Source organism: Larimichthys crocea, chromosome XXII (genome assembly GCF_000972845.2).
Source record: "Larimichthys crocea isolate SSNF chromosome XXII, L_crocea_2.0, whole genome shotgun sequence".
Classification (NCBI taxonomy): Eukaryota; Metazoa; Chordata; class Actinopteri; family Sciaenidae; genus Larimichthys; species Larimichthys crocea.
The window spans coordinates 21,514,946-21,530,596 of NC_040032.1; the positions used below are offsets into that span (position 1 = coordinate 21,514,946).

The 15,651-nt window shown below is 39.6% G+C and overlaps 1 protein-coding gene across 3 annotated transcripts in view; it reads left to right on the top strand.

The window, feature by feature from the left end:
• LOC104921929 (polypeptide N-acetylgalactosaminyltransferase 10) overlaps positions 1-15,651 on the top strand; it is a 69,190-nt gene that overhangs the window by 19,468 nt on the left and 34,071 nt on the right. For all 3 annotated transcript variants that reach the window (XM_027273255.1, XM_027273257.1, XM_027273258.1), the window contains exons 3-4: positions 2,185-2,323; positions 5,521-5,687. In XM_027273255.1, the coding sequence (XP_027129056.1) occupies positions 2,185-2,323; positions 5,521-5,687 (306 nt within the window). The remainder of the gene's footprint in view (positions 1-2,184; positions 2,324-5,520; positions 5,688-15,651) is intronic.

The window sequence follows — 15,651 nt, forward strand, 5'->3', positions numbered from 1 at the left end:
TCTGTCTTTTTATTACGAATGTAACAGGTTTAACTGGCTTTTGTATGGTATTAGGTGGTACTTAAGTAGCAAATGAGTTGGATTTGTAAAAGACTACCAAGGGATTTGAGACTCAAAGATCTACTAAAAGATCATACGGTAGATTTTGTGGACAAAATAATGGTTTGCAGGTTTTCTTAAGCACCATGTGGGAACATACATGGAAAGACTTTGAAATTGCAAAGTGATTTTTCTGGCTCCCTTGGTTCCATAATAATATGATAGGTGACTCACTCTGTCAGCCTTTCCACAGTGTTGATGCATTGAATCATCAGGAACAAATAAATAAACAGAAGCTAAAGTTACTTTAATACTGTAGCTGTACTGATTGATTTCAGTTTTGGCTCAGACCATTGACAATGGTACAATGGAATTTTTTTTTTTTTCGAACAGCAATGAGGATGTGCTTTGAATTCACAACAGTGCTGATTCTCTACTCTGACTGACTTTTTGATAATAAAAATGATGGATATAAAATAACATAGCATAGCTGAAATATGTGTGCTCATATGAAATATGTGTACACAGTCCTAAATTACATTTAACAGCATTAATAAAACAAAAATAAAAAAATAAAAAAAACTTCAACTCAGATAGTCAAATCAGATAATTGTCAAGCAGTTTCTTACTTAGAGTTCAGATTTGCCTGAGGAGGACTAGAAAACATAACTCAAGTGATCTACGTAACAAGTTTATTATGCAGGGAAAAGTACAACATTAAGTAGAAGAGTTTATCTCTGAAATGAGCCATTAAAGTGAAGAGTTATTTTCCACACTTATTACCTTCAGGAATATAGACGGATCATTTCTGCCTAATGGAACAAGGCAGCTCACTTTAATTTGATGCTCTCCTCTGACTATAGATCAGCCTGCATGCATTTTGTGTGTGTTTATGTGGAGTGCATTGATGAGTGGCTAATGAAACATGCAGCACGGTGTAATTTGACGCATTCCTGAAATTAGCTGCGTTTTTTTATAATGTTTGTGTGGAAAGGAGTTATTAGAGAGTCATTAGGTACATGCTTGTGTGTGTATGTGTCATACATGGAAGTTCAGTGCTACAGTATATAGGCTATGTGTAGTAATACTGTATGATTGACAGTCCAGAACAGAACCACTTAGTTGATGATCAGTTCAGTCAGTTGACTGAAAACTTATCGGTTAATATTTTCATTTCCTTGCAGCTGGTTCCATTTTCTCAGATGAGAAGAAAACACGCTGTATATGGCAATGTTGGATGTAGGAGACTATTCTGGATTTATTTTTTTTTAAACTATTTTCTGACATTTTAAAGTCAGCGTAAAGGCAATTGTGAGATTTATTTCTAAATACATTAAATATGTTGGAAAACAGTTGCTGAAAACATGTGAAAAGGCTTTTAATGATATATTACTGAAATATGGAGTTAGAGGTTAAAACAGTTTTTGGTCCAGGATTTTTTGGGGCGGTCCTAAAGGGTGGCTCGATGACACACTAAGGCCACCTCATACCACCCTGACCCCCTACACTTTCAACACAACACACAACACTTTCTTCTTTGGTCTGATAAACTCATAAAACATATTTATTCTTACTTTACACAGACTTTATATAAATAACTATAAATATATGTCTGCCCTGAAAAAATGACAGCCCTGAAAAACATTGCCTGTAGCATGGATCTGGTAATTGGCATATTGCAAGTTGGTGTTGCATTGGATAGACTTGTCAATCACAAGGTAGCATGTTCTTAAGTCAATCACAGACAAGAAAACACTTTCAAGGGGACGGAAATGTCTCCCTTGCCTCTCAGGGCTTCTGTACTTGTTGGTGATTCTAGTGAAATGAGTATCAAATTCCTGCAAATACAACATTACCATAACATGTGGTTATGTATGTAATGTGGTGCAACAGTGCTTTCAATGGTCTACTACAATCAGTACAGATTTTTATAGCATTTGGGGGCCACAACTAATGATTTTCACAAAACACTGACAACTTGTTAGACAACAGTTCCTTATTTCAACATGGAGCAGATACCAAGCAAGTTAAACATTCAAGTTGAAGTTGTGTTTGACTCCACATGCATGTGTCTGGGATCCATACAGTATGATTGACACTGATGCTGATGAGTTTTTTTTGTTTTTTTGTTTGTGTTCGATGCAGGCAACGGTGAACAGGGAAAGCCTTTCCCTCTGACGGAAACTGACCGAGTCGACCAGGCATACAGGGAGAACGGCTTCAACATCTATGTCAGCGACCGGATCTCCCTCAACCGCTCCCTCCCTGACATCCGACATTCAAAGTGAGTCTATAAAGTTAATTTGTTATGCTGTCTTGCTGGTGAAATTCCATCACCTCTAAATTAAAAAGCTACTCTTTTCTGAGTTCGTAATGAATCTTTTGAATCCCTTTAATCCCTGCAGTTAATAATCAGAAGCATGGTTAAACCTAATCTGGTGTGATATAAGTGTGTTGTGTTTGGCTCAGGGTAAATATTGTGACTTAATTTAGCAAAAAGCTGAAGTTGTAGTTCTAGTCTCTGAAAACTTAATTCATTAGTATTAATCTTCATGGGAACAGCAGGTCACAGGGACAATGTTAGGTGCAGTATTTGTCAAGGATTCCTGCTGCTGCATCAGGAAATTGTGGAAAAAAACCCCAATAACTTTCCTGTGAACCGAGTGCCCCCTTCCAATTTCAAAATGGCATCGTGCACAGCCTTTAATCACAGCTTTTCTTCTTTACCTGACAAGAATCTTCCTCTGACACTTGACCTTCCCTCCCCTTTCATGTGGAAAGCAGCTTTGAGTGCTTCCTTTCTGCCACTTTCCCCAGGAGGACTGATTCTTTTTCATTAGTGTTTATAAAAGCAGGCTTTCCCTGACCTTTCACAACTCTTGCCATGAGTTGTCTGTGCCGACGAGTACTCTATGCAGCATTAAAATGAACCCACATTTAACTACAGATATCCAGCTTTTTGTACAGACCTGTAATTTAGTTCTAAAGCTGACAGATGTAGCTGCACTCGAACACTTGAACAAGCAGATGACAAAGCAGTTCTCAAGTATTAAAGTAAAGCCAAGTCAAATCTCAAGTCCTTGAGGATTTCAGTGCCCAAAAAGGTGTGTGGTAATTCTCGCTCAAATGTCCCAGGATTTTTGCTGTCACGGTAAAAGTCAGATTAAGTCTTTTAGGTAGTCTCAACTAACTAAATCAAGCTCTTTTCCAGCTTACATTAGCATAAATGGGTAGTCTGACATGTGTTAAGGAATTTAGACCGGCAACCATTCACAGTCACACCTATGGGAAATTTATTTATAGACATAGAGTAATTGTGACATCAATCTGACAGCGTATAGAGAGGAGAGTTTCTACATATCATGACAAGTGTATTGATGAATCTTCCATTCTCCTTGGACAAGCTTCAATAAACCTTTCAGCATAAGACATCTTGCACTTTCTCTCTGACTGAACTGACCATTGATGAATAAACCTCTCGACAACTTTTTTAATATCAGATACATCAATTAATGTTTTCCTTATTATGTTAATGAATAAAACATCAGGCATCTTTTTTTTCCCTTTAAAACATGTTTGCTGCTATACATGTAATCCAGATGCTCGGGAGGTAAATCAATCAGAGGATCGGTGGTGTGTTCGATCCCTGGCTCCTCTGGGATGTCCCCATTGTACATGTAAGAAAGAATAGCCTGTAGTGCATTGGATTCTCTAAGGACTGTGCTTGTACTGTACTCATGAATTCTCCTTCATGTCTTCCCTTGACCTTTTCCATCGAGGCCAAGGAAAAAACATGTTTATCTTGTAAGCTTGCATTTGCAAAATTAGAGATTTGCTAAAGTTTAGTGTAAGTATTCCTTCCTGTCCAGTCGTCTCGGGATTTCTGTGTCAGATGCCTAATTCTTGATGTGCCGTGAATGAAGTCATCCAAAATAAATGACAGAATTGAATGCTTTCGTTGCCTTCAACTGACACCGATTAGCATTTTCTGATTTCCTTGCAGAAATAATGAATGCAAATGCTTTCTTATCTGCTGTTGCTGTGTTCAGGTTTAAGACAACAGAAAGGTAGTAAAATATCTAAGTGTTTACATGGTTACATGTCACGAAGTTTTGTTTATAATTGAATTATAAGCGTGTAAATAATCTAAAGGAACAAATGAGGACTGATGTAACCCCCCGGTTGGTGCACACTTGTCAACCTTCCATGACCAATCAGATGCTCTCCTGACTAAACACTGGCTGACCCTCCCACTCAACTGCAACACTGTAGGCACTGTCTGCCTCTTGGTGATTGGCATGTTGTCTGTGCCTCCGAGGCAACCAGACCCAGACCTGCGACTGACACATTCGATTTCTGCACGCTGACAAGACTTAATTGAAACACACACACGCACCTCCATCCCCCGAGGAATTGGACACGGTTTGTTAAGAGTCACCAGCCGACTGCCTGTCGATCACTCTGCCTGCCTGTCTCCCAGCGTTCATATTTGAATGAATAACACGCAGGCTGATGTTCAACACAGACATTGATCGACTGACACAGTTTGCTACACACTCTCTCTCACCGTCCATCAGCTAGGGAACAGTACTCTCTTCCCATGATTAGCTCCTCTGCAGGGATCTCACTGCTTGCTGAGATGATCATGTACAAGGTGATCGCTGTAACCCGTCGTCGGTGCACATGTCGGCAGCTGATAACAGCTGTATGTGCTGCAAATAATACAATTAAAGCTGTCCCTGGTGTAGGAGGACAGGAGAACTCAGCTGCACTGAGTTCCATTCAGCAGCTGAGGAGGTGAATCGGTTGTGTCCTCAGGGCTAAATTTATGTTTTACACAGCGTTACAACTTTTTTAGATTTGGGGTTGTGTTTTTCTGTTAGGCAACATCAGTAATAATTAAAAAAATCATTTCACCCATAACTCAACCTTAATTTTGATCAGATCATATTACTCATTCTTTAACAGGAATTTGGTGCTGACTAACAACTTTATCTTTCCAAAAGGGTCTCAGATCAGGGCAAGATAACACATGCTGTCAAAGATTTATTTTTAACAGATGATTGCTGTCATACATTTTTACACTTCACACAGATAGCTAGCTCTTGACACAGCAGGGGACAGGGTGAACCACTAATTGAATGTATATAAAATGTTATGGGGCTCTCTCTCTCTGTCTCTGTCTCTGAGAAGCAAGCAATTACAGTTTTCACTGTGATAGCGAGTGATTAGTTTTTTCAGACAAGAACTAGTTAGAACCGCTGTCTTCCAGCCTGCTCTAACAAATCCATATGAGCACTTAATCCATATGCCACCCTCAGTGAATGGAGACCTGCTGATGTGAAACCAGCAGAAAGGATGCTTGATAAGGGATGTTAATGCCTCACCTTAATACGGTGAATGGAGAAAAAATAAGTTGTAAAATGGTCACCAAACAAGTATAAAGTGCTATATCTGTGTATTCATTTTGCTTGTGTGCAGCTGTAAACAGAAGCTGTATGCAGAGAAGCTGCCCAACACCAGCATCATCATCCCGTTCCACAACGAAGGCTGGTCGTCGCTGCTGAGGACCGTTCACAGCGTGCTCAACCGCTCTCCTCCACAGCTCATAGCAGAAGTCATCCTGGTCGACGACTTCAGCGACAAAGGTACCGAGGACACACATTCATCGCTAAACACATACCATAGACGTGTGTGCAAGCAAAACATTATTTAATTTGTGCTTGTATACGTGTTCAGTTATAGATCGGATCAAATAAAGATCATTTCAAACTAATCACAAAGACTGGGTTCCCATCAAGGACCTTCACGGTGCTGTGAAGTTTTCTAGGATTTTCTTGGAACAGATAAATTCTTTGGTATTGCTGACAGCACTGACATATTAGTACGTTCTCCATCAAGACCCAAACAAATTTTAAGGTAGTGTGACTTCATGACAAATAGCAATTAAAAACGTATTGATCAACACTGAAGACACAATGAGTCCTTGGCCACTCAGCTCATGAATCTCTTGTCCAAAAGGATTTTTAAATATTCTCAGTCTGTCTCTGACCTCTTTACAGTCAGCCTCATATGACCAACCAACCTTATGCAAGCTGTGTTTCTGACATATCAGCATGGGAAACCTCCACTAAGATCAGACTAAATCCAGCAGCTGAAAACCAAACCAATCAGTGGGACTATTGGGAGTTTCTCAGATGCTAACTCAACACTGTGTCTCCTTCTCTGCCAGTGGGTAAAAATAAATGAAACTACATATTATAAAGACTAGATAGAAAAAAAGTGTGTATTTCTTTATCTCTTGACTTGGCTTGAGAGGTTGACTTGATTTTGCAATGTTAGCAGAACTCTAAATCAAGAATACTCTAGTGAGTGTTGCATTTCTCTATCTGTCAGGTATTGGAAAGGTTCAGTCAGAGAGATGAAAAATACTGTAATTTGTTGAACAGCTCATTTTAAATGAAGCCTGTCCAAATGAAACACATAACGAGCTTCACCGGACTGATTCTATACAAGCAACATCACACTTTCGAGGCACTATGAGTGAGACCTTTCAGCTCTGAAACTCAAACCAGAAAAAAACAAATGATAAAACCAAAAATAACGTTCCAGCTGAAACAGTGTTTTGACATAAATCACGAGGCTCTGCAGTGAATCAAATCTAATGATTCCTCTGACAGGTGACACCATTCTCCTCCCCCTGACCTAAAATACCTTTAAACTGCCTTCGATTTTTCTCTCGCCCAAGAAGAGAGCATAGAGCTCGACTGTAGAGCCCTGCAGGTGCAAAAGTGACACTACAGAAGAGCGTTAGAGTTTAAAGCGTACGCCATAGTTTTATTGAACGAGCTGGTGGTGAGCATACATGACATGCATAACTATGATTTCATTAGTGTATAATCACCTGAAAATAAGGCGATTTACCTTAAAATTTGCCTTTTACATCGATACTACAGGTCTTCAGAGTCCACCATGTTTTTACACTAGCCAAAACCAAAAATAAAAAAAACCTAAACAATGGCTTTAAATGGAGCTATTCATGTTTTTTGTGCAATTTACAACCACCATAGTTTCTCCTTCATGCTAGGAACGAGATGGTTAAGCGAGGTGGTTGCTATCAGCAATCACAATACAAGATGCCAATAAATCCTACATACTGGCCCTCTAAAAAAAGGAGCACTGATTTGTTGTTTTCAGTGGCTCAGTTCCAATTACCCTGTTAGTATTAATATTGTATTATTATTGTGAATATGTTACTATTGAAGACACAAGCTTGAAAAACTCACTAGTTCAGAAGTCATTGAAGACACAAGCTTGAAAAACTCACTAGTTCAGAAGTCAAACCTTGCTGTTACAACCTGTGTTGGGAAAGTTAAAATCAAAATTCTAACTCTCCAAACCCAAACTTCTTTAAAGAACATTAGCATCCAAAAACAGTGGACCTGGACGTTCACAAGCTGCGGAAAATAAATGGAAATAAGATGCATAAAAAGTGCTCAGTCAGATATTTTCCAATAAATAAAGGTTCGGGGTAAAAAACATCTGTTTCTACCTAGAAAGAGTCAAGACATCTGTAGACACAGATGCTATGTAGTTACTTTAGCAGCACGAGCACTGCAGTAATTTGTCATATAATAATGGTCGCCCAGTTCACACAGGAATGATGAAAGTATAATCATATCTCATGAAACGGGAAGACTTCTCTACTGCAGTGCATACTGCTCTGGTTCACTGTGTTCAGCATGTGTGGGTTTTGGTTTGTTTGCTGCATGAGGTGCTGAGGAGTCAGAGATACACAAACATCTATTCTCCATTGTTGCATAGCTTTGTGTGTGTGTGTGTGTGCGCGCGTGTGTGTGTGTGTGTGTGTGTGTGTGTGTGTGTGTGTGTGTGCGCGCGCGCACTCTGTTTTCTCTCTCACCCTCCCATCAGCCCTCTTAAGAAAGTGTTTAATTCCTTGTTAATTAGTGCTCTCTGTCACGGTCCCTCGTTGAAGGATGTGTTTACCTCTCGTCTCCACGGTAATGAGATGTTCCGCTGCCTCAGACTCATTTAGAGGTTAACACCCATCAGAGCTCAGAGAGCAAACCCTCCCACTGCTCCTGCTGAGTGGAGCAGAAACATAAAAAATGGCGAAAGCAGTGCTATAATCTAGTTGTTTAAACTACAGGACACTTCATTAATTATTCCTACTTTCAGATGTTGTACAGGTAATGTAAATTTGGGGTTTGTAAAGCTTTTGATGTTAAACAAGATGTCACAAAACAGTCACATGATTGCTTCAATTACCAGACAAAATCAACATATTCTTGTACATAATGCAATGCACATACTTTGTGGTTGATGAGGTAGTATTACCCAGTACTCTCTACTAATTTGTAATAATTGCAGAGGTTGTCTGTGATGTTAGAACCTTCTTGAATCTGACATGTCTGTAATTTGTAAAATGAAAATTGTGAAAAAAAAAAAACTTTGTTTAGCACTTTTAATCAAATTGAATCACTGACAAACGTCCAATTGTTAACTTCTACATTCAGATTCAGACAAAGAAAACGCAAGCCTGCATTTCTACATAATCCCTTGCCCTCTACCCTCACACGTCCCTGCGGGTGGGGAGTAAAGAACAACTCGGTTGTGTGAAAATAGCCTGGAACCTGGGAGGGGTCTGAGCTCTCTGTCGCTAGGATGGATGGGAGAACATTACGCAGCTGCGGGGAAGGGATTTAACCTCTGCAGTCCGTCTGCTCACACACTCCCTCTCAGTGCCACTGTCCTTTGATAAGAAATGAGTCGGGCTGTAATTAAGGCTTAAGAGACACAAGGACAGAGTGAAGTTCACTTGGTTCTGGTCTCTGGTTGAGTAACTGGTGTTAAAACAGTTTCTTCGCAGAACACCACAAATCAATGCTCAGCGTTGAACCCTTGCGTAATAAATTAAGTGTGTTATGGAGGAGGAGAGAAAAGGTGATTTATTATAAAGAGTTGTTCAGATTTACAGTGCGGTGCTTAATTTCTAGTTCACATATACATTTACCAAGATGAGAAATTATTTCCTGTACAAATGTGGAAAAAGGAGGAAATTACTTTAGCGGGTGTGAATAAGGCCTGTCTTTGTGTGTCTTGCTGTAGCTATGGCTTACTTCTTCACTTTTTACAGACTTTAGTTAAAGGCTTGTTGGCTTCAGCCCATAAAAATGATTAAAATAGACACAAATACTTAAATATTTAAAGGTTTTTTGCTTAAAGCATGAGAAAAACAGTTTACCAAAGACTACTCATCATGCATACAACCCTACCAGGGTGACAATATGTTTGTGGAACACATTATTTTTACGGTAAAATGTAGCTTGCATGTAAAAGCAGGTTGACTTGTTACAAGTGGAGTGAGTAGAGGCAACAGAAACATACTGTTACCTATCTGGTTGATTAGACCTGACCTCAGGTCTGTTTGGGTGTCTAGATTCTATTTAATCGACATCTCCCTGACTCTCTTGTCAGCTTTTTATTATTCAAAACTAGTCTGATGAATCCGGTGTCCTCACATATATTCTCGCATAGTTTTCTCCAACCTGTGCAGAAGTTTAAATCAGGGTGTGTAGTGTGTTTAAGGCAGCCCAACAGGGACCACCCAGGCATAATCAGCCAAACACAACCACATATCCACAGACAAAGAGAGCGATCCACAACACATACATCAATGATAGCTTTGGGTATAGCAGTTTTATTTTGTGAAATGTTTCTAAGTAGGAGGTACAAACAAAAGCTCTAACAAAACACCAGACGCTACATTTGTAATATTTTTTACTGCTTTATGTTGACATCAAACAGACTTTTCCACTGGGAAACACGTCTGTGCACATCTTGGTCAGGTTAGCATTTCAGAAGCCTCTAAATATGCTGTTGTTTTATTTTGAAAATCAGCTGGATTCTCTATACCGTTTCTGTACCTGGCTTCCTATCAGCTCAAGCTGCTCTATACAGATTGACATGGGCTGCTTGTGGCGTCCGTCAAAAATAGAATAGTCACGTATTCCCAGAGCAACCAAGCAGAGGCCTGCATCTGGGACGCTTCTGGACTTCTGAGCGTGGCGGGGCCGCGTGGGATTTGAAGCAGCATAGATCGATATAAACTGTTGTCTGACAGCGCGGTAAAGCAAGGCAAAATATTTTAAATATAACGTATGCCTAGCATACAAATTAGGTTTTGTTCTGCTCTCCACAGCAGAACATTGCTTAGCTTCTATTGTAGGTAATAAACTGCCTATGAATAAGTACCTCATATGTAACATGAACTATCCCTTTAACACAAGCTTTTGGTCCTGTTGTGTGGTACTCTATGGAAACTTCCTCTTTGCTCAGAGTTGATGACTCTTAAGCATCTTGTGATCTAATTCTTATTCACAAAATATAATCAATGTGTGAGTCATTAATGCCCCAGCCCACCCCGACAAAGGCACTTCCACTTTCATAACACATACACACAGCCAGTAGGAAACCCTGCCAGTCAGTTCTGCTGACGCTGTGTTACCCTGCTCTGCTTAACATCCACAGAGCCTGCAGCCATACTAATGCCCTGTTATATTTATAACACTTCATTATGCATCAGAACTGCTTGTAACAGTTACCCTGAAGCAAATTAGCTCATGATGAGGCAGTTTTTCTTTTAATACTGTGAAGTTTGCCTTTAAGGTGAGTCCGATTACACATGTTGTAATTATAGAAATGACCCCCAGTTCTATTAATGTGGTCGTTAAAGGTCCCTCCAGCGTTGGGGTAAGTTAGCATCATTTTCTAGATAGATAGATAGATTTATTTCAAACACATCAACCTGCTGTTAGTGTTTGAAGATATTTATAGATGATTAGCTAAACTGAAACAGCTGTTCTCCTCCCGTTTATGTCACTCTTCATTCATTCACATCTCTTGAGATGTAAACTTCAGAGATGTGTAGTGATGTTATTAATGGCTGCACTGTAATGGCTAAAGATCCATAAAGAACCATATGTCCTGAAACAACAAGTTGATTAATTGATCAGTCTTTTGGCAGAAAATGATTCATCAACAATTTCCATAATCCATTTTATGGCTGAAGTAATTTATCAAATGTGGACGTCAAACATTTGGTGGTTCCAGGTTCTCAAATGTGAGGACTTGCTGCTTTTCTATTATGGATATCTTTTGTTATTTCCTGGCATCTGACAAAGTTTAATGGATTCATTAAAATAATCATCCATCCATCCATCCATCCATCCATCCATCCATCCATCCATCCATCTATCCATCCATCCATCAATCCATCAATCTTGAGCTTATCTAGCTGATTACAGCTCCTTCTGGCAAGGTTTTCCTAGACTAGATGTGCTATCTGGTCTGGCCTTGGATTTGAAAATATTGAATCAACCGATAAATAGCTAATGAAAAAAAATGTTTTGCCAGCCCTACTTTGAACTTCTACGGACTACAAGACCCTGTACTATACTAAAAATAATTGAGTAAAATGCAGGTTAAACTACTCATTGTGTCTAGCTATATAATATGACATTCAAAGCATACATCGATTGTTGATCTCTACAGAGCCAACAATGTTTTTCAGTCAGTAGGAGTTGTCCCAGCCTTAACCCTTCCAGTTCAGGCTCAAGAGGCATTCAATGCATCATTCTCCATGTTTCTTTCTGTTGATGCTCAGAGATGTCAACGATTGCTATCCTTTATCTTTGCAGTCTTGCACTAATGGCTTAAGTTTTGAGGCTTGGCAACCATCCCCCCATGGCTCAATTGGTTTCACCAGAATGTTTTTTTTTAATCTTCTGAGGATCACAGCAATTTGTCAGGTCATAGAGAGAGGTGTGGAGCACATCTGCAAAACTGTCCTTCACACACCGGCCCTCATCTCCCTCATGATCTGGCCATTCGCAATTGGTTGGATTCAGGTCTCTTGTTTATATATGTACTGTGTTGACCCTTCCTTCTAATTTCATTTGAAAACATCTGTTACTTCTTCGCCCCCCTATGCTTTTTTTTTTTTTACACTTTACTCATGAAGGTAACTGTTAACAAAAGAAGATGCAAAAGGAGATGATGTGCTAAAAACTTTGTTGTTTTCCTGCCAGTTGCTGACATCAGGTTTAGCTGCCGTCTGTTTCACAGCAAGCTGCAGGTGACAAATGGTATTTGTCAGGTGGCAGTGATGCTGGGGAGGAATCATAGCAACAAGAGCCCTGGAGGTATGATGGGGGAAAGAAGCTGCAGGAGTAACCTCTTGTCCTTTCATTCATCAAAGCATCTATCTATCTACTTTTCTTTTGTCTAAAAAACAGGAGTTCACTTGTAGGTTTTTTCCTTAGTGTTTTAGTTGTACTGATTCCACTGATATCCCCTATTTGTCACATTCTAGTGTTCAAACTGGGTTGATGTACAATAGACTCTTGTTCCTTGCAACACTTACATGCAATCTAATGACCTTATGGCCGACTAAATAGAAAAAAAGAGGATATTAAAATGGAGTACTATTTACTCTCCTTCCTTTTGCCTTCTCAAACCAATTTCTGATGATGAGGACTGGTGATTGTCTCATTGTTGAATCTTATTTGGTTTCATGAAATTACCCCCTACTGCCATATACTGTTGTAAGATTTAGGAGGCAGCATCCTCATTTTCTTTTTATTCTCTTCATTTTCACCCGGTGGCTTTATTTTCTTTAACTGCAGGTTTGATGTCAGGAGAGCTCACTATTCAGTCTCTGCATTTCTGTTTTATCCCTCGCCCTTGCCTTTCTAACACTCACTCTATTAGTGGTAACCTGCAGCTCCAAGGCAGCTGAAAGCAATCACTAAACAGCTGGTATGTGGAAGTACAAACAGGAACACAGGAGTGAAACTAAACTCCAACCCACAGAGATTTCAGGTGGAAGAGAAAAACAAGAATTTTATGTCAGATTTTCTTTAATTACAGGTTTCAGTCAAGGTCGATTCTCCACGTCAAGGGACCCCTACCTTTCACTCTCTGCCTCTCTGTTTATCTCTCTCTTTCTGCCCCTCGCTCACTCACTCACTCCACATCTGACCAGCAAGCAGCTCTGATTTACAGCCAGCAGCTCAACCGTGACACTGAGCTACACACAATGAGCGAGTGTTGCTATCAGAACTGACAAACGGCTCTTTTATATCTCCTCGTTTTGACTCTTTTTCTTCCCTCGGTTCTTCGCCTCCCCACTTTATACACAGTAAGAGAATTTAGGGGCTTAGATTTGGATATTTCACAACTTCTGTGTGTAAAACATTTTCCTGAATAATCCATTCTCAGATTTATTATCACTGAGGATATTGATTTATTTCAAAAATGTCTAAATCTCATCTCCAAATAGCACCTTTCTCACACTATTTGCATGGATTAACCCTGCCTCCATGTATCTGATCTCTCTTTGATAGATTCTGCTGCTGTCTTTACATGGTGTAATATTAGATGAATGGTGAAGCTGACATGATGGTAGCATATCAAGGAGATAACAAAGAAAAGTATGTCCTCCACTTTACAGACTGGGAAAAACACCTGACCTCTAATGTAAATTATTCTTTTGAAGGCTGATAAAGATCTTTGCAAATGGCTTGATAACTTCCCGCTGTCATTTGCTGGATGTTCTTCATCTTAGAATCTCATTCGATTTGCCAATGTTTAAGATAATTCTCTGCACCCTTCCCTTTGAAATCTATCTGAGCCTAATGCTAATTTAACAGCTGGTTAGATATGGTCATATAAAAGACAGATGCCCTTCTACTTCTTCTTTCATTATTTTTCAGCCACTATCATATTCAGTATATAATTGTTAGCCTTTGTTACAGTAAGCCATTAACACTTGTTACCCTAACCTTAACTCTAATATCATCACATTATCAAGTGAAAGTGATTATGTCAGGCTAATCATGTGGCTTCATCTCCGCTGTGTAAAGATCATAATACTGGGTAAATGGCTGTATGTGTCTGGCAGCCTAACATTGAATTCTGCTGGTGGAGTCCAAGTCATTTCACAGATTTATGGTCAGACGGGGTGGCAGGGAAAGTAGCTCTGACTTGTACAGAAAAGAAAGAAAGCTGCCTCCTTCTTCTCCACATTAGAGAATGCATGGGAGGCGAGTAGAGGGTATGCTCTATGTAAGAGTTACAGTATGTGCCTTCACAAGACTCATATATGCTCCATTATGTTAGCCTTTCAGGGATCAGATCAAAGCTCATAAATCTGGCTCTCACAGATCCACCAGAATCTGTTCAGTCCCTGCAGGGACTCAGTACTCTGTGTTGTCAAACCTCACCTCTGCTCCCACTCCTGCTACATGTAGTCAGCTTTGATTCCCAGCTATTACAATGGATGTCAAATGGGACACGACTAGAAGAAGGGAAGTGAAGAAGTACCAAAATATCCATAGAAACTTCTCAAACAACTCCATCCGTACAGTATGTTCAGCAACTTCCAAATTCTCATTGCTTTGCCGGACGAGCAAGCAAATCCCACTCAGAAAGAAGAAGAAGAAGTTCCAACCAGTAACATTCTTCTTACTCACCACATCATCGTGCCACACTTAGAATGACAAGTTAGTCTCAATTGAATGCAGATCTGTATATCAAAATCCAGCAGGTGTCACTGAAACCCGGTCTAATTAAGCAATTGCTGGACTGAAGTTACCGCACTGAAGTATGATTATTGCTTTCATGGTTATGTTTGTGGGTTACAACTAGGTTAACATTGTAAAATGTAAAAATCCAACAGGACTTAGTTGAGGATTAGTCATGAGACTTGAGTCATTGATCTTAACCTTAAGCTCGAGTGTTACAGTAGCCTACCAACATGTGTCTGGTTAAGAAAGGTCACACTTCCTAGAGTAGAAAAAAGCGGTACAACTACAACATTATGCTTTCTCCAAACCTTATTCAGTAGTGCATTAGCATTGAATTGATTTCACAAGAGACAGGAATGCATTAGGAATACATTCATTTGTTTCCTTCTCAGGCAAATGACCACATTAACACATCCATGGTTGTTACGCCACATGAAAACTCACTCTTGGACTTATTAAGCTTATTAATGAATTTAAGTTGACAACGACAAAAACAGCATTGTTTACAGCCATAGCTGCCGGCGAGAATAATATACATTCACACCTTGACAGCTGGGAGCAGCTTGAGTCTGCGGCAGTTTGGGGCTTTGTTTAGGACTCTGACAGGACTTAATGATGCTAGTTCTTTATTCATTTCCCTTGGCCATGTCACAGTGGGGTTTCAAAAGGGTGAAATGAGATGCCAAGTGGTTGGTTTCTTTTAATCTATTTATGTCTATTCTCTGAAAACTATGGAGCAACATTCATAGTCTGAAAAAACACCGTGCACTTCTCAGTTTAGAGCTTAAGCTTATTGAATAAGCCTGTGTATTAATCTTCCCCCTACCTGTGCTGTTAAGGAAGACTGATTCACTGTGCCCTTTTCTTTACTTACAATATTACGAGATCAAACTGGTGGTCTTTTTTCATTCTTCATCCCATTCACGAGTGCAGTTGATTTAGGAAGTATGCTGCAGACTGTTCTGTGTTTACAGCTGACAGTTGGTGTTTGTCTGTGGTGAGT